General features: G+C 44.2%; 1 protein-coding gene across 1 annotated transcript; it reads right to left on the bottom strand.

Moving 5' to 3' along the window:
* Window positions 1-274: 274 nt before the first annotated feature.
* LOC118990600 (putative DMBT1-like protein) lies at window positions 275-19,183 on the bottom strand. The gene is made up of 12 exons (XM_037051281.1): window positions 19,115-19,183; window positions 14,935-15,249; window positions 13,566-13,595; window positions 13,066-13,098; window positions 10,606-10,635; window positions 8,194-8,256; window positions 5,419-5,475; window positions 4,324-4,389; window positions 2,913-3,230; window positions 2,763-2,792; window positions 1,595-1,709; window positions 275-683 (listed from the first exon to the last, which is right to left on the bottom strand). Exons 1-12 carry the CDS (start codon window positions 19,176-19,178, stop codon window positions 275-277), a joined length of 1,530 nt encoding a protein of 509 aa, XP_036907176.1. The 5' UTR covers window positions 19,179-19,183.
* Window positions 19,184-22,147: the final 2,964 nt, after the last annotated feature.

Below are 22,147 nucleotides of genomic sequence, written 5' to 3'. Positions count from 1 at the left end.
GGACGATGATGATGAAGTTAACACTGGTGATGATGATGGTGGTGGTGATAACAACAATGATGATGATGACAATGACGACAGTGGTAATGAAGTTAACAATGGTGATGATGTTGGTGATGGTGACAATGATGATGAAGTTAACACTGGTGATGATGGTGGTGGTGATAACAACAATGATGATGATGACAATGATGGCAGTGGTAATGAAGTTAACAATGGTGATGATGTTGGTGATGATAGTGACAGTGTCGATGATAAAGATGACAATGGTGGTTTAGATGATGATGACAATGGTGATAAAGTTAAAAATGGTGATACTGATGACGACAGTGGTAATGATGATAGTAGAGGTGGTGATGGTGATGATGATGATAATGATGGTGGTGACGATGTTGATGATGACAATGGTGATGACGATACTGGAAATGGTGAGGATGATAATGACAGTAGTGGTGGTGATGATATTGATGATGACAATGATGTAGTTGATAGTGACAATGGTGATGAAGTTGACAATGGTGATGATGATGACAGTGGTAGTGGTGATGACGATGATGATGACAATGGTGATAAAGTTAACAAGGATAATGTTTTTGATGAAGACAGGGGTAATGATGATGACAATGATGATAATGATGACATTGAAGATGACAGTGGTGATGATGATGACAACAATGGTGACACTGATGATGACAGTGGTGATGATAATGACAATTGTGATGATGACAGTGGTGATGATGATGGCAATGGCGATGATGATGACAATGGTGGTGATGATAATAACAATGATGATTTAGCTGATGATGACAATGGTGATGAAGTTAATAAGGATAATGTTTTTGGAGAAGACAGTGGTGATGATGATGACAATGGTGATGGTGATGATAATGACAATGGTGGCGATGGTGACAATGGTGATGCAATTAACAATGGTGATGATGATGATAGTGGTGATGATGATGACAATGATGATGATGATGATGACAATGGTGATTTAGGTGATGACAGTGGTGATGACAATGGTGACACTGCTGATGACAGTGGTGATGATGATGATGATGATGACAATGGTGGCAATGGTGACAATGGTGATGATGATGATAGTGGTGATGATGATGACAATGATGGTGATGATGATGACAATGGTGATTTAGGTGATGACAGTGGTGATGACAATGGTGACACTGGTGACAGTGGTGATGGTGATGATGATGATGATGATGACGACAATGGTGGCGATGGTGACAATGGTGATGCAATTAACAATGGTGATGATGACGATGTCGATGGTGATTTAGGTGATGACAGTGGTGATGAAGTTAACAAGGATAATGATGATGATGACAGTGGTGATGATGATAATGACAATGGTGGTGATGATGACAATGACGATACAGTTAATACTGGTGATGATGATGATAATGGTGGTGATGATAATGATAATGATGACACTGATGATTTAGATGATGATGACAATGGTGATGAAGTTAACATTGGTGATATTGATGACGACAGTGGTGATGATGATAATGACAATGGTGATAATGGTGATGATGATGAAGATGATGGTGATGATGGAAGTGGTGATGATAATGATGGCAGTGAGGATGACAATGATAATGACAAGGTTGATGAAGATGAGGAAGATGATGATGATGCTGACAGTGGCAAAGATGGTGATGAGGAAGATGATGATAATTCTGCTTCTGCTATGAGAATAAAGAAGATTTCTTCTTTAAGGAAGCATTTCTCAGAGTGTAGGTCTCAGACCACAGTATAAGCATTTTGGACTTGGAAATGCAAATTCTCACACCCTACTCTAGGCCTACTGAATAAGAAACTTTAGGTGAGGCCCAACAGTATATGTTTTTAATAAATTATCAGGGTAATTCTGATGAAAAGTAAAGGTAAAAACCCATTGCTTTAGGATATAAAAGAAAGGATTGAAATAGCCCCAATGGTGTTTCCTAGTGGTAAAGTCACACTAAAATCACATAACTATAATTTTTCAACTGATGTTGTTTCATTACCTGTTAAAAAAAATCAAGCCTCAGTCTCCAGACAGGTAATTTTCTGATCTAGTCTCTCTGGAAAATGAATGGCAATTTTCTCTCAAATTTGTGATTTGTGATGATTGGTGAGCATAGTCATGCCCATCAAGAGAAAACTATTGATATACTCTAAAGTCAATGACTATTAATTACAGTCCTTCAGTGGCTCCAGAAGAGTCCTGTTTTGCCAGCACCTCCCCAGTAGTTTAGTTCTGACTTGGGAAGTTTCTTGCACCTGGCTGATTGTGTACTGCCAGCTAATTCCCAAATTCCTCTTTGCTGACGTTACTCTTCAGTGTTGAGCTCTCCTCCAAGCCACACCCTAAATGGTACCTGAGATTTACCCTGGGGCAGATGCTGAGAAGAGGGGCCATTCAGGCCAGGATTAGCAGGAGAGCCTGAGCACAGGAGACCAAGGTCAACACCAAAGATCTGCATTCTGAACTTTATCTGTTATGGTGGGATTGTTGACATAGAGTCTGGGAAAGCCTTTTAGGCCTCAGGTGAAATGGACCAATCAAACCAGCCTTTGTAAACTGCTTAGAGCTTCATTTAACAGGGTTGTTTTCATTCCATTTCTACCACACAGAATAAATATCAGCCACACAGAACTAGAAATAAGTAGAATGGGACATAGAAATAGCCCAATCGCATCCAAACATCAATAAAAAATTTTTTTAAAAGAAAAGAAATAGCCCAAATTAGTCTTACCCTTACGGGTGAGGACTGCCGAAAGAGAGCCTATGAGAGTAGATAGAGGAAACTGTCAGTCTTCGCAGGGAGAGGCCACTGGCTCATTTCCCATGTTCTGGAATAGCCCATTCTGTTCATGAGTCACTTAAAGTATAAAAGGTGCCTCACCTGAGCAGATGGCTCCGGCATCTTCTTCGTGGCCACAGGTGTGAGTGAACCAGGTGTCATGGACACATAGGGCCAGGTGGCTCTCCTCACCACTACAGTGCACATTGTCCAGGAGAATCTTCCCAAAGCCAGGGCCGAAGTGGGATCCTGGTGGGGCAGAAACCGCCTGGCCGCACCCAAGTTGCCTGCACACCACCTGCACCTCTTTCAGACCCCAGCCATCAACACACACTGACCCCCAGGTGCCCTGGTAGAAAATTACCACTCGTCCAGAGCATCTTCCAGTACCATTTATGAGCCTCATTGTAGGCCAGGCTTCTGCAAAAACAAAAATAAGAATAAAGGTACATTTTTGAAACTTGGCTATTACCCTCATCCTATTTGCTTATCTTACAAATTAGGGGGAAATGTTTGATTACTCCACATTTATGAGCACATTCTAAAAAACACTACTTAATGACTCCACCATTGTGTGATGTGCCCTCTATTAGTCACTCAACAAAGCCGATTAGATTGTAGAATAGGGATTTCTTATACGTTGGTGAATAGGGCTTGACATCAGCAGGACAGACGTGAAAAATTAAGGAAATGTATTTCCATCAGTGGGGAAATGTGTAAATTAAGTGGTTTATTTAAAATATTTAACACTATAGCTGTTAAAAGTAGTAAAATCTCTCTCTATATATTTATATATATGTCAACATGCACAAATCTCGCAAACATAACATTGAGAAGGGTTTGAGCAAAATGGAAAACTTACTCATGGACATGGACAACAGTACAGAGATCACAGGGGGAGGGGTTATACGGGGGATATATAGTAATGGAAAAATACAATAAAAATTTTTTAATAAAAATAAAGAAAATTTGAATAAAAAGGGACTGAATGTTATACAGAGACTGATATCATTTGTGTCAAAGAAAAACACAAAATAACATAGAGATCACATAATTGATATTCATAAAAATATTAAAAATGAACTATAAGTACATACACAAAATTCAATAGAGTGTTTGTGTCTGAGGAAGAAGAGGAGAACAGAGAATGGGAATGGGTAATTTGGGGGGAACTTCATATGTATCTATAATGTTTTATTTCTTGATAAGACTGGAAAATCAGTATAATAAAATGTGAGCAACAGTCAAGAGTAGGCAAAGGAGACATGGTTATTGGCTTTCTTATTCTCTGTAACGTCTGAGAAAGATTTAAAATGTTTCTATAGAATAGCAGGAAAGTGGAATGTTCAGGTACGAGCCATGTGGGAAGCACAGCTCCTAGGCCAGGTCTGGGGGCCATGTCCTCTCACTGTAGTCCCCATGCACCTCTGAGGCCTCTGACTGTCAGCTCCCCAGGATCCTCCCCCTGGGGTTCACCAGCACAGGTGCATGTCCCGTGAGGAAGACAGCTGACCTGATGTGTTGGGCCAAGGAACTTTGGCTCTACGACTCGATGGTGGTGAATCAACCACAGGTAGCTCTACAACAACATGGAAATGGTGGTTAGGACCGAGACAGACAAGGACACATCAGAGAAGGACTCAGTCAGTAGCTGGTGAAGACCACCAGCTATTCCGCACCTTACCAAAGCACCTGGACTGGCCACAGGTTCATGAGGAACACCCTGCTTTCTGATGAGTTTGGAATTAAGTTCAGGTGGTTGATAGAAAGCTCCTACATGTTATCCTGCTGTCCATAGATGCCTTGCCTCCTTTAAATCTACATTGACTCCAGGTTCTGCGTAAGGGTGCTCAGCAGCAGTAAAAATAAGCCATTGAGGAATTGGGTAAAAGTTTCAAAAATCATTGTCTCCATAAGGATGCTGATCATCTTGGATGACCCCCTTGGATAATGCTATAAAACCCAGAGACAGGGTCCATCTGCTTATACCTCCCATCTGGGTGGTACAGAATGAATCTATAGGACCAGTGACAGAAGCCTGGCTCTAACTGATATGATGGTCAGTAATGTTTCATTATCTGCCAAGGCTGAAAAACAAAAATGTTCTTAGAAGGATTGGCTTCACTAATTTGCTCCTGTGGGAAATGCTAATGCTTCTTTCTGAGAAGGGCTATTAGTACAAACAGGGGCTGCTGGCATTTTCCAGAGTGAAGCCTGGGTCTCTTGAGCAGAGGACTTGCTTCCACTGTGCATTGACTAGCAGGACTGTTCTTAGCCAAGACCAACATTGCCCCAAGAGGGGTCACACAGCCTGTCCACATGTGCACCACCTACATATTTTATTGATTCAATCAACTTATATCAGGTGCCTATAATACTGTGATAGGTGCTAGAAACGCAGGCACATGAAACAGTTGTCCTCATGGGGCTTAGAATGGGTGCTGAAGGTAACATGGATCATCACACTGTCCCAAGAGCCCTGAATAGTGAATTTTTTCTGGCCCTGAGCTTCAGCTCATTTTTCCTATGGTCTTAACATGCTGGAAATGGCATCTACAACACATCATGCCCATTTTTCGTTGTTTGAGCTCATAGCTCATTGACCTACCTGATGGTGTGGTTGGGTGGTTCACGTCTTCTGGGACAGAGGAAGTTGAGGGTGCTGCTGGGAAAACAACAACACAAGGAAAATGACCTCTGATATTGAGTCCCGAATGAAAGAGAAGGACTTGTTTCAGCTGCTTCACATTCCCAGGAGAATTCAATTAACTTCATGCAAGCTCATTTAGCAGAGAGAATTTTAAAGGGACCAGCAGTCTTGAAAACATTATGTGATACCCAAGGGCCACATACTGTATGACACCATTTATATGAAGTGCCCCAAACGGGTCAGTCCATAGAGACAGAAAGCAAGTTGGTGATAGCCAGGTTCTGGGGGAAGGAGTTGTGACATAACAGCATGGCTATTGGCAAAGAGCAGAAATGCTGGACCCTCTCCCCACAGCTCAGCAGTCAGGAGCAGAACCCTGGAGAGCACTGCCCCACAGAACACACCACAAGGCTGAGAAGACGCCAGTGCTCATTCTGCCTGACTGTGCACGAGGCTCCTTGCTGAGACAGTTGGTAGCTTTATTAACTCACTGACTAACACCTCACAACTCCTTGAAATGTGCAGCTTTTGCCCTGGCTGGTGTGGCTCAGTTGGGCGTCATCCCATAACGTCATCCCAACCTGACGCTCAGGTTGGGCGTCATCCCATAAACCAAAAGGTCACTGGCTCAATTCTGGTCAGGGCACATGCCTGGCTTGGTTTCAGTCTCTGTTGGGGTGCATGCCAGAGACAACTGATTGATGTTTCTACCTCACATTGATATTTTTCAATTGATGTTTTCTCCCTCTGTCTAAAATCGACAAATAAAATTTTTAAAAATATGCTGTTATTATCCCTACTTTTCGGGTAAGGAAACTGAAGCACAAAGGAGCCGATAAACCTGATGAGGGGCGGAGGGGAGTGTGGCTCCAAACCCAGTGGTCCAGCAGCTGCCTCTGAGCCTTGTCCTGTCAGGTAAGTGGAAAACGCCACGCAGGTTTCAAAAGAATCCTTAGTCACTTGGATATAAGACCTGAGAATTTGATGGCCTTACTCTCTCTTCTGCTAATATGTGGAAATGAACACAAATATGCAATCTGGGATCAGCTGAGTGGTGTTCTTATATTCAAGCATTTACTTATTTATAATTTAACTGGCACTGAATCCCACCAAAGAGCAGACGTGGTTGTTGAAATTGTGTGTGTGTGCACGCACCACCAGTGGTAGAGACCATCAGTGGTCAGGGACAATATCAAAGACGAGTAAGATATGGATTCTGCTCCACAGACTGACAATGTCATTAGAGGAACAAGTGTACCCACCCCCTGACTGTACAGGAGAGGAATAGGAGCTACTGGTGAGGACAGATAAAGAGCCACAGGGGTCTAGGAGCTGCCGGCTTGGGATGGGGAGGATCGGACTAGATGCCTGGGGCTGGGGCAGGTGGGTGCCCTATTGGCAACACCAAAGATGCATTTGGATTTGGGAGCAGTCAGTGTAGGAGCAAGAAAATAAAGGCAGGCCTGGCTCAGAGAGTAGCCCACCTTTTTACCCTGAGCTTCCCTGTCTCAGCTGGATCCTCAGAGTTTCTCAATAGACCACATGCCTAGTCATTCTTTTTAGTAGTTCATAGGTTTTCAATGTGGTTTAGAGTTGAAGTAGTCCAGAGATTAAGCTCTAGAGCTCTGACATCAGAGTGTTTGTGTTATTTATTAATCCACTGACCTTGGGGAGAACATTTAACCTACTTGAGCGTGAGTTTCCCTTTCAGAAAATGGGGATTACAGAAGTTCCCCACCTGGCTGTCGGAAGGAGGAGGAGGAGATAAGAAACCCTCATAAGGCAGTCAACACAGAGACTGACGTGGCACAAGACAATTCTGTCCAGCAGAAAGAAAGCACAAGCTACACTTGTAAATTTAGATTCTCCGGTACCACATTTTAAAAAGTAAAAAGAAATGGATGACATTAATTTGAATAATATATCTTATTTAATCCAACATAGCCAAAACATGATCATTTCAATACATAATCAGTATAATAAATGTCAACGAGAGTAATTTTACTTTCTTTTCATCGTACAAGTCTTCAAAAGACCCAGTGTGTATGTGACATGCACACAGGGTGTCCGACCTACCGGGCCACACTTCATGTTCTTGGCAGCCACATGCACAGTGCAGGTATAGGGCTCACTGAACACTGGCATCAGCATGGTCAGAATACGAATTATCTGATGGTATGATTGCAATGTCAGCAGTTACAGATGATGGAGGAGTGGGGGCAGCGTCGACCAACATGATAACGAAAAGAAATGGCCCATAATGGTGACCGCTGCTCAACATGACCGGGGAGAGGTACCCCTGTTTGTGGGACTCACTGGTATAGGAAAATAGTCAAGTCTTTCCAGGTGGACACTTCCGAAACAGTAGGCCAGGTGCTCTAGTTTATGCCTTAGATTCAAAAGCTATGGGGTGACCCTTTCAGTAATCTCTCACCCTAATACACACACACACACACACACACACACACAGACCGACATGTGCCTCTTTTGCATTTACTCTTTATATTTGTGGAAAGGTGTGATATTCTTTGACAATAAGATTATCAATAACTAAACACAGTGTGAAGCTGGACACCCTGAAATCCAGACACCTCAGTGCCCTCTTCTCCTTCTCCGATCATGCCACCTCAGGTGGAACATTAGACTTAACTAGCAGTGGGCAGAACCACCGACTGTCATGACGGTGTGACTCAGGAGCTGAGATAACCATGGGAAGGGGGGGATGGGTCCTACCTGGCGAAGTTGGAGGTGCCACCGTTGTAGGAGGGAGGTGGGTTGAGATGGCAGCAGGCAGAACTGTAATAAAGAAACCCTCGTTACAGTAAATGCTCAGGATGACGTGAGAGAGGTGTGAGCAGCCAGGGCTCCCTGTGATTCTACAAGATGTAGTTTTGCCTCAACTCTGAAGTGACCACCATGCAAGTGATAGAAATGCTAAGTCACTTCTTAGCCACCGACCCTCCGTCCTTCTCAGCTCAGTAGTCCCTACCGTTTCCTCTCCCACACTCCATGTCCAAGGGCATATATTTGGGATTTTCTGATAAGAATTATGTGTTTGGGGTCTTAATATTCTCCCTAAGTGTTGGCTTGGTGGTCTGGGCCATCAGGACCCCCTGGTACTTTTATTCACTTGTTCTGCTTACTTCATTGCTCAGCCTGTTTCATTGCTGACATGTCTCTCTTGTAGGTATTGCTCCAGCGTGAACCCTCTCCATGGAGCCATAGTATCCCATGTTCTCTCCTGTCCCCAGACCTGACTCCACTCCATATCCAACCATGAGAGTTACTTGTAATATCCATAAGGAACACTGGCAGAAGAAATGACAGTGGGTAGACCACTTCTGCTTATCTCTGTATGGACCTGGGTCACCATATTTCAATGTATGTCCTGAATGATGTGTCCATTTCAGTGCCACTGAGCAGAAGCAACTACAGAATTGTCCTTGGTAAGTAAGTGTGGGAGACAGAATACTTCCCCCACCTCCAAAGATGCTCACACCCTAATCCCTAAAATTTGTGGATAGGTCAGGTTACCTGGCAAAGGGGAATTAAGGCTACAGGTGGAATTAAGGTACTAATCAGCTGCCTTAAGATAGGTACATTATCCTGATTACCTGGGTGGACCCAGCATAATCATAAACATTCTTAAAAGTGGGAATGAAAGGTGGAAGAGTCGGAGAGAAGTTGGAAAACACTACTCTGCAGGCTTTGAAGATGGAGGAAGGTGGCCATGAGCCAAGGAATGCAGGCATCCTCTAGAAACTGGAAAAGACAGGGAAGTGGACCCTCCGCTACTGCTTCCAGAGTGAACAGAGCTCTGATGACGCCTTGCTTTCAGGGAGACTCATTTAGGACTTCTGACTCGAGAACTGCAAATAACGAGTTTGTGTCATTTAAGCCACTAAATTGGTGGCAATTTGTTACAAAAGTATAGGAAACTCAGACATAAGCAAATATTAAATGTGACCAAATGATGTTTCTTCTGAAGAAAGTTGTAATATATTGTTTATAGAAGTGGTAAGAGTCTGAATACTCTCAGAGCAGCTGGCCACAATGACACTTAAAAACCACAAAGCCACTGTTGTCAAAATGGTTTCCAGCATTTAGTCAAAACAATGGCATTGTGGTTTTAATTTGCATCTCTCTGATAGCTAGCAATATTGAAACCACAATAAGATACCACTTTACACCGGTCAGAATGGCCATCGTAAACAAAGCAACAAACAACAAGTGCTGGAGAGGTTGTGGGGAAAAGGGGACCCTAGTTCACTGTTGGTGGGATTGCAGACTGGTACAACCACTATGGAAAACAGTATGGAATTTTCTAAGAAAACTAAAAATGAACATGCCTTTTGACCCAGCAATTCCACAATTAGGAGTATATTCTAAGAACCCCGAAACACCAATCCAAAAGAACCTATGCACCTCAATGTTCATAGCAGTACAATTTACAATAGCCAAGAGTTGGAAGCAACCTAGATGCCCCTTGGTAAATGAATGGATCAAAAAACTATGGTACATTTACACAATGGAATTCTATGCAGCAGAAAGGAAGAAGGAGCTCCTACCCTTTGCAACATCATGGATGGAACTGGAAAGCATTATGCTGAGTGAAATAAGCCAGGTGGTAAAAGACAAATATCATATGATCTCACCTTTAACAGGAATCTAAACAACAAAACAAACAAGCAAGCAAAATATGAGCAAAGACACTGAAATACAGAACAGGCGGACAGGGACCAGAGGGGAGAGTGGAGGGAATCACAAGGGGAAAAGGGGAAGGATTCACATGAACAAATATAAAGGACACATGGACAATAACTAAGGTGGGGGTGTGGAAATGGGAGGGAGGGAAGGAGCACTGGGGGCGGGGGGTGGGCAGCGCTGGGAATATGAGACAGAAAACTGTACTTGAACAAGAATAAAATAAAAAAAACAATGGTATTGATTTTTGTTTGTTCGTTTGTTTTAGAATTTAGAGAATCTATTGGGGGAAAATACCCCGAAAATTAGCCCCATGCAAACTCAACTACAAGAGTCACCGAGGAGGAATAACTCAACAGCAACTCTTTCATTTATTTCTTTCCTGTATTTGGATGGGCAATTAGAAATATCCGAGGGAAAACAGCACAAAAATGCTCTTACCTGATAGTATGGTGGCTGAGTTTCTATCACCTATTGGTACAATAAAAATAGAAATGTGTTTATTTAATTAAACTGGATAACATTTACCTCACCTGCTTATTGATTTTCAACAAACCTTTAACATGACAGGCCAAACATATGAAATGCAAAATACAGTGAGCTCCGGGAGAAATACAGTCCCTTGGACATAACAGGCAGGCAGAAGTATGGGCTGATGTGATTGCTTCGAGGAGACCTGGAGGTTATAGCCTTGACAGATGACACTAGTTCTTCAGAATGCCATACACAGAGTGCAAGGCAGTCTCCACTGAGCTCAGCACCACCCGCCTGGGCTGGGCAGAGGTTCCCAACCGGGACTGAAGCAGGATGACCATGGCATGTCCACATCTGAGCTCCTCTGCAGCTCACGCCTCTCTCAGGACCTGGTGGCATCCTGCATCCCTCCTGGGCCCTTGGAGAACATATATATCTATATATATATCCTGCTACAGATGTCAAATGACTGACAGTAACATATACCTATCTGCACAGGAAGACTAGAAAAAATCAAAATACATGATTAACCATCATATGGACAAAAGAGAAATGAGGAGAAAAACAACCAACTAACTAGTCACCCAACCGATCAACAAAACTCTCAGCCAGTTTTTTAGAACTGGTCATTTAATGAAGCTCTGAAATTCCTACAATTTGAAGGAAGATGAAAATGATGACATGCAGTGGAATTCTCACTGCCCAATGAGCAGTATCAGGGGGTCCTCACCTTTGCTAGAGGACCACTGGGCATTTTGATGACCACACCAGCTGTTTTGTAGGAGAGGCAGAAGGCTAGCATATGTTATATATTGGGTTTTTTTTTTAGATTTTATTTATTTATTTATCTTTAGAGAGGAAGGAGAGAGGGAGAGAAACATCAATGTATGGTTGCCTTTTGTGCATCCCCTGCTGGTAGTTAGCCTGCAAGGAACCGGCCTGCAACCCAGGCATGTGCCCTGACTGGGAATCGAACCGCGATCATCTGGTTCGCAGGCCCGCGCTCAATCCACTGAGCTACACCAGCCAGGGCCAGCATATGTTATATATCGTTAATCTGGCGTTTATTTAAAACCTATTATGTACTAAGCCCTGTCCTTGGCTCTGACATCAACTTACCAAAGTTCCTGCTATCACAAAACTTACATTTTGGGAAGAAGGGCAGGAAGGACCCATGATGGGCCCATGAACAAAATAAAAATATAAAGACCATCTCAGGTGGTGTGAGTCCTCTGAGGAGATACAAAGCAGGTTGACTAAAGAGGACATGACAGAGAGAGTGTAATCTGGATTGTGCATTCAGGTAAATGCTCTCTGAAGGAATGACATTTCAGCTAAAACCTGGTTACAAGAAGTCAGCTGAGGAAAAATCTAGAAGAGACACCAGACAGAGGAAAGAGGCAGCACCAAGGTTCTTAATCAGCAACTACCTCCTCAGTTTTAAGGCATGGGGGAAAAGCCAGTGGGGGGCACTGTGCAAGACGAGGCATTGCCCCAGTGGTCAGAAACACAGACAAGGGTAAGATCTCGCGGGGTCTCGCTGGCCACAGTGAAAGATTGGGGTGTTATTCCAAACAGGATGGAAAGTCTTTGGAAGGCGTTAAGTACAGGGAAATGGCATTATTTACAGTTTACCAGCCTGTTCTAGTTTCTGGGACAAGACTACATTATGTGTATGCTGGAGGTGGGGAGAAGGGAGGTAGAAGACGACTTAGAAAATTGTAACCACGACCAGGATGAAAGATGGTGGGGCTTTGGATGGCCGCAGTTAACGGTGCACTTGGGAGAGGCAAATGGGTTCGGTATACATTTTGGAAGCAGAGCCAGAGGATTTTCTAATGTGTTGGCTGCGTGGAGAGAGGGCAGGGGAAGCTGAGGACTTCTGGATTGAGCAGTGAACTGAATGCGAACAACACGTCCATTTTTAGCACCGGCTCTCTATAAAAGCCAAGCAAGGTATCATAATGGCTAAGAGACTAGCAGCTGTGTGCCTTGCGAACGATGCAGGCAAAGGTGTTAGAAGAGCGCCTGGAATGTCATTCACACTCAGGAGACAGTGGCTCTTGTTATCATTGCATGTGTATGATCTCATTTAACCCAAATGGAACTCTGTGAGGTGGGTGTTTTTACCCACTCTTTAGAACACAGAGCAAGGGGCTTGCCCAAGGTCACACTAAACAAGTGGCAGATGGAACTTCAACTCAGACCTGCTGCAGCTAAACCCGACATCTTTCCTTTATCCCAATGGGTTTACTAGTTGCAGGACTCGCCTGTTTGCCAGTGCACGTTAATAGTTCGTGAACAAAATACGTGCAATGTTCCCCCCGCGTACCTGTTTCTTCAAGGGCAACAAAAACGTTTTGGTTTTAAACTAAAAGGAAAATGCACACCCCCAAAAGGACAAATTCAACACAAAGAACTTCCTACCTTGGGGCATCGGCAGTGATTCCCCCGCATTCTCTGGAGGCAGAGGGGATGAGACGCCAGGGGCTGCTAGGGTGTCAAAGGATTTGCCTCCGCCCCAGCCCCCTGCATGGGAAAGAAAACGTTAGACAGTTGCTGAAGCTACACAAACAACCCACCAAAACTTTTCCTTAACGTGGTGATAGGAATAGTGCTTTTAACGGCAACTCTGCTGGAAAAAGAAAAGCGTCCCTGCTACAGAATAACTGAAGACCCCCACGACTGAAACGAAACTAAAGCCACTCCTGAGGAGGGATGTGGCCCGCAGCGTTTTCAATTAGCAGTGGGGTCATCTTAAAGGCCGGGAACGTGGAAAGGATAAATAATAATGATCGTCCAAAGGTGGCAATCTGACCCCTCCCAGTATTTACGCCGTGTTTCCCTTCATGATTAGCCTGTTACCTGCCCAGGCAGGTCAGGGAGGGAGGAATGTCAGGCTGATAAAGACAAAAGCAGGAACTTACCCAAAGCAGGCTTTAAATATTCTGTCTCCGCTGTGTGGGGAAAGAAGACTCACTTCAGAAGAGGGCCATTTTTTCTGGAAATGCTTCCACTTAAAACACATTTTAAAATGAAAGAATATGACGCCCAGAAATAGAAATGTTGACTCTCCATCCCTGGTTCAGATGACTGTTAACTAATCACCCAGCCTACAAATGTGCCTCATAGCACCTGTTCCATTCAGCTGTGGCTGCACTGGGTCCCACCTGCAGACTCTGTAGCCCCTCCAACCAGGCAGCAAACACTCATCACACACACGCAGAACAGGTGGGCCCTCGTGGCTTTGCAGAATAAACTGCTCTGATAGCATTCTAAACCCCAAACCCAACAAAAATAAAGCCAAATCAAAGGGGAAAAGAGAAAAACAAAAATAAATGTAAACAAACCAACACACACCAACCCCTCCCAATAGTTGAACTGTTTGAATTGACTTTAAAAACATTAATTACATTAGCATCACACAGATAGAGTCTTTCTGGTTGCATGCAATTGGAATTTTTAGCAAGGGACCAAGTTCACTGCTCTAGACCCATGAAATCACTTCCATTACTTTTCCATTGGCACACATGTATGTTTTTTTTAATCACTGCTAGTATGCTGAACCTTAGTTGTATGTTTGGTGGAAATTCGTTTGTATATCTAGACCAGAGGTTCTCAGTAGGAGTCAATTTACCACCTCTCCCTGCCCCCCAACAAGGGACATTTGACAACGAAGACATTTGCAGTTGTTCTTCAGTGGGTGGAGGCCAGGGAAAGGCTGAACCACCCACAGTGAACAGGACGGCCTCCACCACAAAGGGTCACGTGGCCTCAACGTCAGCAGTGCTGAGGCTGAGAAACCCTGGCCCCTGATCGTGATAATTACTAAGTGGTCAAAGATTTGTAATTAGCAATACATGGCCTGGACTCACAATCAAGAGGACAAACAAGAAGTCAGCACCATTTCTATGTATAAATGCCTCATTTCTTCACCTTCGTCAGACTGCACAGTTCCAGTGGGAAAAGCTTTATGTCTTCGTTCCCCACAGCGTCCTTAAGAAAGGTCAAGCATGCTCAGCGAGTGGTCAACGCCACTGTTGACTGACATGTTTGTACCAGTCATTGCGAATATCTCCCACTGTTTTTCTCTGTACAAAACCCATGTCAACATCCTGCGACTAGAAAATTCCTGAGCTCCAGATGAAGCTCTCAAATGACCAAGGCCTCTTTTGGCTCAGAAAGGTGGTCAGAGGTGGTCTACAATGACATCATTGGTGGGAGCATCACTAATGAGATCTATGGAGATGCCGGCGGGGTAAGATGTGCAGCCCTGGAGGGACAGGGGACCATTACCTGAGCAGACAACACTAGCATCTTCTCTAGTACTGCAGTTATGGAGGGACCAGCCGGCGTGCGGACACTGTCCCAGAAAACTCTCTTCTCCTGTGCAGTCTACATCCTCCAGCAGAAAGTTGCCTTCACCTCCACCAAACCGGGCTCCCACGGGGACACTGAGAGCATGCCCACAGTTCAGCTGCCGGCATACCACGTCAGCATCCTTCATGTCCCATTGGTCATCACACACCCTGCCCCACTGGCCATGGTAGAAAACTTCCACACGTCCGGAACATTTGCTTGACCCATTCACTAGTTGCAATTGTGGCCAGCCTTTCAAAGACACAAAAACATTGCCTATTAGGAGACGGAACATATTCCGCATCAAGCCATTTGTTTAACTGTGTAACCAGTACTCACAGCGCACACGCCAGGAACACTAGATAGCACCGTGTTCACAGAACTCACCTGGTCTTTGTTGTCACCTAGTCTGGAGTCTAGTTTAAGGAAGCTGGAGGCAGCAGTCACATTTATCCAAAACTAAGATTACATTTACAATTATGCTAAGTGCTGAGGAGCAAGGTGGCGGGTATTCGGAATAGTTTAGGAGTGCATAATGGGGGTGGGGGTTCCAGGATACCCTTCCTAAGAAGTGATGATGGACCTGAGTCTTGGAAGAAGAGCAGGAAGAAGTCAAGTAGACAGAGAGGGATGAGGGCAGAGTCTTCCTCAGTGAAAAGAAGGAGAGGTTTATGCGTGAGGTTTATAATGGATAGCCTAACAAGAGAGGGGTTGGCATTGGGGACAGGGGACAAGGACAGACAGGGCTTCCTTTGGGCTGGGAACAAGGAGGAAAGGACCAGTGAAACAAGTTGGTCCTGAGTGTGTGTGGACATATGCATGTGAGAGTGTATACATGTGTGAGTGCATGTGTGCATGTGTGTGTGTGGTGGGAGGTTGGCCCTCAGAGCTGTTAGCCTTGCAAGCTGCATAAGATGGTGTGATGCCTGCTAGAAGTCTGACCAGGGTCAAGGAGACTGCAGGACAGCACGTGGGCCCAGCTGCATTCTGACAGTATGGGCTCCCAATCTGACCATGGCAACCCCAGGGATGGGAGCTGGGGGCTGAATGCGTGGAGGGGTCTGTGCGGGAAGGACAGGGGGTGTGGTCAGTGTCGGACCAGGAAGCAGAGCAGGTGCAGGAACACAGCTGAACAGATTCTAACTTGATTGCAAGGTGGTTCTTAGAGACTCTTTTTACTATTTAACTTGGATCATGTCGATCAGGTAGCTTTTACACCAGGGAACAATCACATTTCCAGAAATAGCGCTTCCTTTTCCGGTGGTCAACAAGTCGCCCTTTGTCCTCACAACCTGTTGGCTGTGAATCCCATTAGTACCTACCAAGAAACAGTGGTCTGTGGGCCCCAAATCCCTCTGATAGCAGGGAGACTGGCACTGACCCACAGTTGTACTCCTGGTGGCTGTCCCCGGAAGGGCTCACTGGCCCCATTGTCTTTAAGACTCTTGTGCAATCAGCAGGAGGAGCCTATAAACACCCTGAGGGCATATCATATCACAAATCCGCATGCCCCCGGAATCTTAAGAACGCTCTTCTGTGACTGGTAGAGTGAAATACACATCCCTGGGGGAGGGGGAGGGGAGAGTGCAAGTGTGGACAAAAGCAGTGCAGAAGGGGCGCAGATAAAGAAGGAGCCACAGTCCTTGAGGAAGTGGCCCTGGTGATGGCTGATACTTGCCAGTCGTGTCTGTAAGATTTACTGGGCCTCTCAAACATCCTTAGGTTTAAGCCACTCAGGGGAACCACCCCCGGAGTCCTGCTGGGTTTATTTTGGGAGGATCCAGCAAGCAGACATCAGTGGGTTCATAGTCTTGGTCATCGTCTTTCATTCATTTGTTCAGACTGTCCATGGAGTGCCCTCCCTCTGCCATGCCACCATCTGTGCTAGGACATGGGTCCCTGAGGTTAGCACCACGTGCCCTCAGTGTGGCGAGTATTGGCATTGAGTTTGCAAATATCAAGGAAAGCGGGACATAGCAGAGGAAGAAAAGAGCTGGATATTGTTGTAACTGGATTACCCAATTCAGCGTAATAATAGCCCATGTTCTGGCTGAATTTGCCACTGGGACCTGAGTTCTCAGTGTGATGGGAGGTGGGATCAGAAGTGAGGCTGATCTTTGTATCCAGGGATCTATTGTCTGCTGTTTCCAACACGTTACTGAGTGGTTAGCAAGGTGTAGTCTTCAAATCACTGGGTTTTAGGGTGGCTTTTTTTGCAGTTCCCAGAAATCATTCAAGTCACTTTTCCCAAACGGAAGATTGTCTTTCCATCTCCCTCCCCACAGCTACCCTAGACCCTTTGGACATCTGATTCCAAACAGGTTAAATCACAGCTCAATTCTACTTCCCAAGAGAAGCAATGTACTTCAGATGAGGTCCCGGGGCAGAGCTCACTGAGGTTCATCCAGTTTGTTCCAGGGGTCACTACTAACCAAACCTATAACTGCAATCCCAAAGCCCGTACTTTCTTACTCTCTGCACCATTGAGACCAGCATCATCTTTGCCACATTGGAACCACTATTATGAACTTGCATTTTGAGTTCCTTCAAAAATTTGAAAAATGTAATGCTTCAGAAAGCCCCATCTATTTTCCACTTGGTATAGTTCATTACTCTCCAGAGTACCTACTTGCATAGCATTGGTATGCTGGGGGAAAGACCTCTTTTCCTGATAGATATGCTAAAAATATTAAATCTATTGCTTGGGACCTATTACTGAAACATTGAAAGAGGAAAATACCTTGGTTCCTTGGGGAATGGGTGTATCATGGTAAATATTATAATCTGAATCTGACCATCTATATTTTCCTCTCTTCTTGGTTTCAGATACACAGTTTAGAATTTATAGCATCTATAATAACAGTTAACACTGATTTAGCATTTTCTAGTAATCTAGTTTGTAGATTACTCTCCCAAGTAATCTGACATCATTTCATTAAACCTTCCCAACAATCCGGTGAATTATCTCCTTTATATGGGAGAGGAAATGGCAGTATGGAGAAATTAAAAACTTCCCCAGATGCACGTGGTCAGAAATATGGAGTTAGGGCTTGAATTATGCAGACTGTTCTAGCCCTAAAGCCATATTCCCAGACTCATGCATCATCAGACATATAAATGAAAAACCAGGCTGCGGATTGCCAAGTATTCAAGAGATCACTCATATCCTTAACACCTTAGTATGTTCTAACAAATATGTTTGAGTAGGTAACTGTCATAAACTATTCAGTTACTTGCAGAATAGAAAAAGAATTTGAGTATAAAATTTACAATCAAACATTATTCTGTGGGTGTTGAGTTATCTTTTTCTTTATAGTCAATAAATATTATATTCAAGCTATTTATTGTTCAAGAGTATTTCCAAATTTCTATTTATTAGTAGAAAGTAGAAAAGCTAAGTAACAAAGGACTTCAATATTTCTCTCCAAAGTCACAATATAATGGTAAAAATAATTGAACTTATGTGGATAGTTTAAATTAGTGTAGTTCTAAATTAAATTAAAATTTTCTTAAGAGGACTAGAGGTATGGTACAGATTAAGACTAAGAATATTAAATTAATATTTTTTTAAAAAGAAAGGTATAGATTTTCAGATTAGAAGTCTTCATGAATCAAATCCAGATCATTTTACATCATGTCAACTATTTCAGGCTAAGATATTCTGTAATGGTACATTGTTCAACTCTAGTCAGCAGCAAAAGAAAGAAATCCTGACAGCCATTCAACACCTCCATTGCTAAATATCAATATACAGACCGAAGAACATTTTCAGAACCTCTAATTATCCCACAGCCAAGCATTTTTTTCTTTATCCATCTCTCCAGATTCCTAAAAACAGAGTCTTGCTTAAAGAGCAATGACTGGGCTAGTGTCTTGTTCACATAGAGTGAATCTTACAGAAAATACTTGACCCAACTCCCCCACATCGATCACGATGACGCATTCAGGGACCATCCCGGCAGCATCTCAGTTGGTGGGCGGAAAAGCTCTGTCTGTGGGGATTGTGCGTTAAGCTTTCCCCCAGTGGCTGGTGCGCTATGTGGAAATTCCCACACTTGCCCTTTAGAGCTTGGAACCAGGAAGGAGCAAAATGGCCCAGGGGCATCCACTGCAGTACCTGCTTCATCTGAAGTGACCGCAGGGGAGAGCAGGAGCCAGAGGAGGAGGGCTGGGCAGCCCATGTTGGGAAGGCTTCCAGCTCCCGGAAAATCTTCGGTTTCAGCTTTTTATCCTCTCCAGGCTCCCATGTGGGGCGGGCCCTGCAACGTGATGCTCTTTTCAGGCTGGGATTGCCTGGCACTCAAAGCAGGGGACAGCTCACTTACTTCGGCACTCTGTGTGCATTTGCTATGGGGAGAGGTGATTCCGCCTCCTAGAGCCATTCCATTGAAGTCGGGGCATCAGAGGGCTGATGAGACAGATCGTGTGCTAGCCCCTGGCTGGACAGGTGGGACCCTGTGGTTCCAGGAGCCTTGGATTTCACCAAGGACATTGTTTCCTCTGGCATGTGGCAGTGCCCAGAGGAAGAAGCTACTGAAATCCACTCATCTCTCAATGTCCATGCCTGCCCCTCCTCCCTTATAGAAGTTTTCCCCTATTCCCCAAATACATTCTCTAATTCCCACAGCACCCACTCGGTACCTCTCTTATAACCCTTAATACATTCTGCCTTAATTATAGTTCATAGTGCTTTTGTTGTTTTTCTCCTATTAGCTTGTAAACTCTTTGAGGGAAGGACTTCTCTATACATCATTTCTGGTCCTATTTATAATACTGCTTACTTAGTATGATGCCTGGTACTTAAATATTTGTGGAATTGAACTTGGAAGCATTCATTTATACCTGATGCTCTTCAAATTATTGCTTCCTTAACAGGTATTTTATCTCTTTTCAGAAAATTGGCTTATAGCAACAAATGATCCCATGACTTCAAAGACTTCTCCTCTGCTCTGAGCCTTAGGATGCAACAGTCTTCTGACAGCCAACACCCCTCCTGGAACATGTGTCTAACTCTACATGCCTGAATGAAATAGTGGAAAGGACAGAAAGTGTCCATAGACTCTGCGAGCCCTGGATTGTGAACAGGTTTTTGGAAGGAAGGATTTTTCCGAAGGAATACTCAATCTATTCTATTATTAAGACTGTCTGCATACTGGGTGAATCCAATGTGTCGGTCACCATGTCCTGCAAAAATGGCTTCTGGGCTTCTCTTGTGTATAGCAAACCCAAGGTCAGCCAGGTTCACATCTGCTCATGGAAGAGTTGGATCGCGGGTAGGAGGGCCGGGAGCTGGGACTTCAGTTCAGAGTGCCTGGGTCTCGATTCCTCCCCTGTGATTTTGGGTAGTGCACTTAGCTCCTCTGAGCCTTGGTTTCCTCATCTGAAAAGGTGAGATGATAACACCTGCCCCACTCTCCCTAGAGGGTTCTTGGGAGGATGCAGTAAAGTTATGTGTTTCTAAGAGATCTGTAAATTTCACAAGCAAGATCATTCTTTCTCAATAGATGTCCTCCTAACAGAGTTTTGGGGCTTTTCTCATGGTCTCAATGCCGTTGACCAGAAAAATAGTCAAATTCAGCCAAGGCAGGAAACAGGTGGGCATAAAGGGAGAGAGGGCATTCCACAGACAAAAGTAACCAAAACTGGTGCAACATTTACAGGCCATGTATTTGCTTTTCTATGACTCAGTGTCTCTTTGGAACCCTCATTCTGTTTTGGGCAGACTGTGCAGTTTAGTTAAATGAAGCCTACATAAGAGGAATAAAGTAAAATAATAGGTAACTCCTGATACTTGCCTAGAACTTGATTATCACCGAGTGTTTCACATTTGTTATTTCATTTTAATTCTTTTAACATGGCTGGGAGTTAGAACAGTAAGTCATATGTCCATTTCACAGATAGGGAATCTGAGACATGGAGAGACGGACTCTCATGCCCAAGGTCAGCTGGTGAGAGGTTGAAGCCGTGTGGTGAGAACTCAGGCTGGCTGTTCTCTGCCTCTGTGTCCTTAAAAAGACACATGAGACAAGTGGGTCCTCTGTTTCTCTAAGTTGTATTACACCTTTATTATAATTTCTGGGATTATCCTCCACTTCAGATCTATAACTCGGTAGATGCTGTTGTACATGTGGTGGTCAATGCCACCTGACTCCACCAATCCAGTGCTTAACCAGACGCTTGCAGAACGCGTGGCCTGCGAAACAGATGCTGCCCCTGCTTCCCAGACCAACTATGTAAAGGGGTAGCATGGTATCTATTAATTGTTTTAGACTTTATTTATTTATCTTTAGAGGGGAAGGGAAGGAGAGAAGGAGAGAAATATCAATGTATGGTTGCCTCTCATGAGTCCCCTCCTGGGAACTGGCCTACAACCCAGGCATGTGCCCTGACTGGGAATCGAACCGCGATCGTGTGGTTCGCAGGCCCGCGCTCAATCCACTGAGCTACACCAGCCAGGGCGGTATCTATTAATTTTTTTAAAAATAAGAAGTTAAATATTTAATCCTCTAGTGATAAAAGCATGACTTTTTAAAATTAATTTATTTTAATAAAATAACATAATTAAGGAACATTGGGCAACTGTATTTTGTCAGGCACAATAAAAACAAAATTAAAACCCAAGTCATCAAGAAAACCTGTTATTCCTGGCTTCCTAGCACACATGAGATGTGATTGTTGAGAGACAAGGCTGACAGGCGGCCCCACCCCACAGGGGCAGTTCCTGGAAGACAAAATTCCACCTGAGGGATGACTGCTCCCTGGGAGCGTGGGGCGTGGGAGGGGCAGGCCAGGCCCCTCTTCTGGAAAACCATCCCAGTGTTTTTATATGACTGTATTTCCTTGGTCATACAAACCCCCAAACAGCTCATGTTAGGAACGTATCTCACTAGGTATTTTAAACTCCTAACTTGCGAGGGCTTCAGAATTAAATGGGCCAAGGACCGAAAAGTTCCCCTGGAGAACTGGCCAGGCATGTTTTCTGAAAACCACTGTTGTGGGTTCTTCGGAATCACCTAAGTAGATAGTGACCTCAGATGACAATTCTAATGACTCGCACAAGTCTACCCTGCAGGCAGAGACCAGCTGTGTGTGCCATCCTCTCTCGGCCTGGAGAGAAGTGCGGGCCCTTAGAAAAACTCAGCTTGTGGAA

This window comes from Sturnira hondurensis, unplaced genomic scaffold, assembly GCF_014824575.4.
Source record: "Sturnira hondurensis isolate 20B ecotype Veracruz unplaced genomic scaffold, ASM1482457v3 Scaffold0007208, whole genome shotgun sequence".
NCBI classification, from domain to species: Eukaryota; Metazoa; Chordata; class Mammalia; order Chiroptera; family Phyllostomidae; genus Sturnira; species Sturnira hondurensis.
The sequence above is the reverse complement of the archived record's forward strand: the minus strand, read 5'-3'. Positions and strand labels throughout refer to the sequence as shown.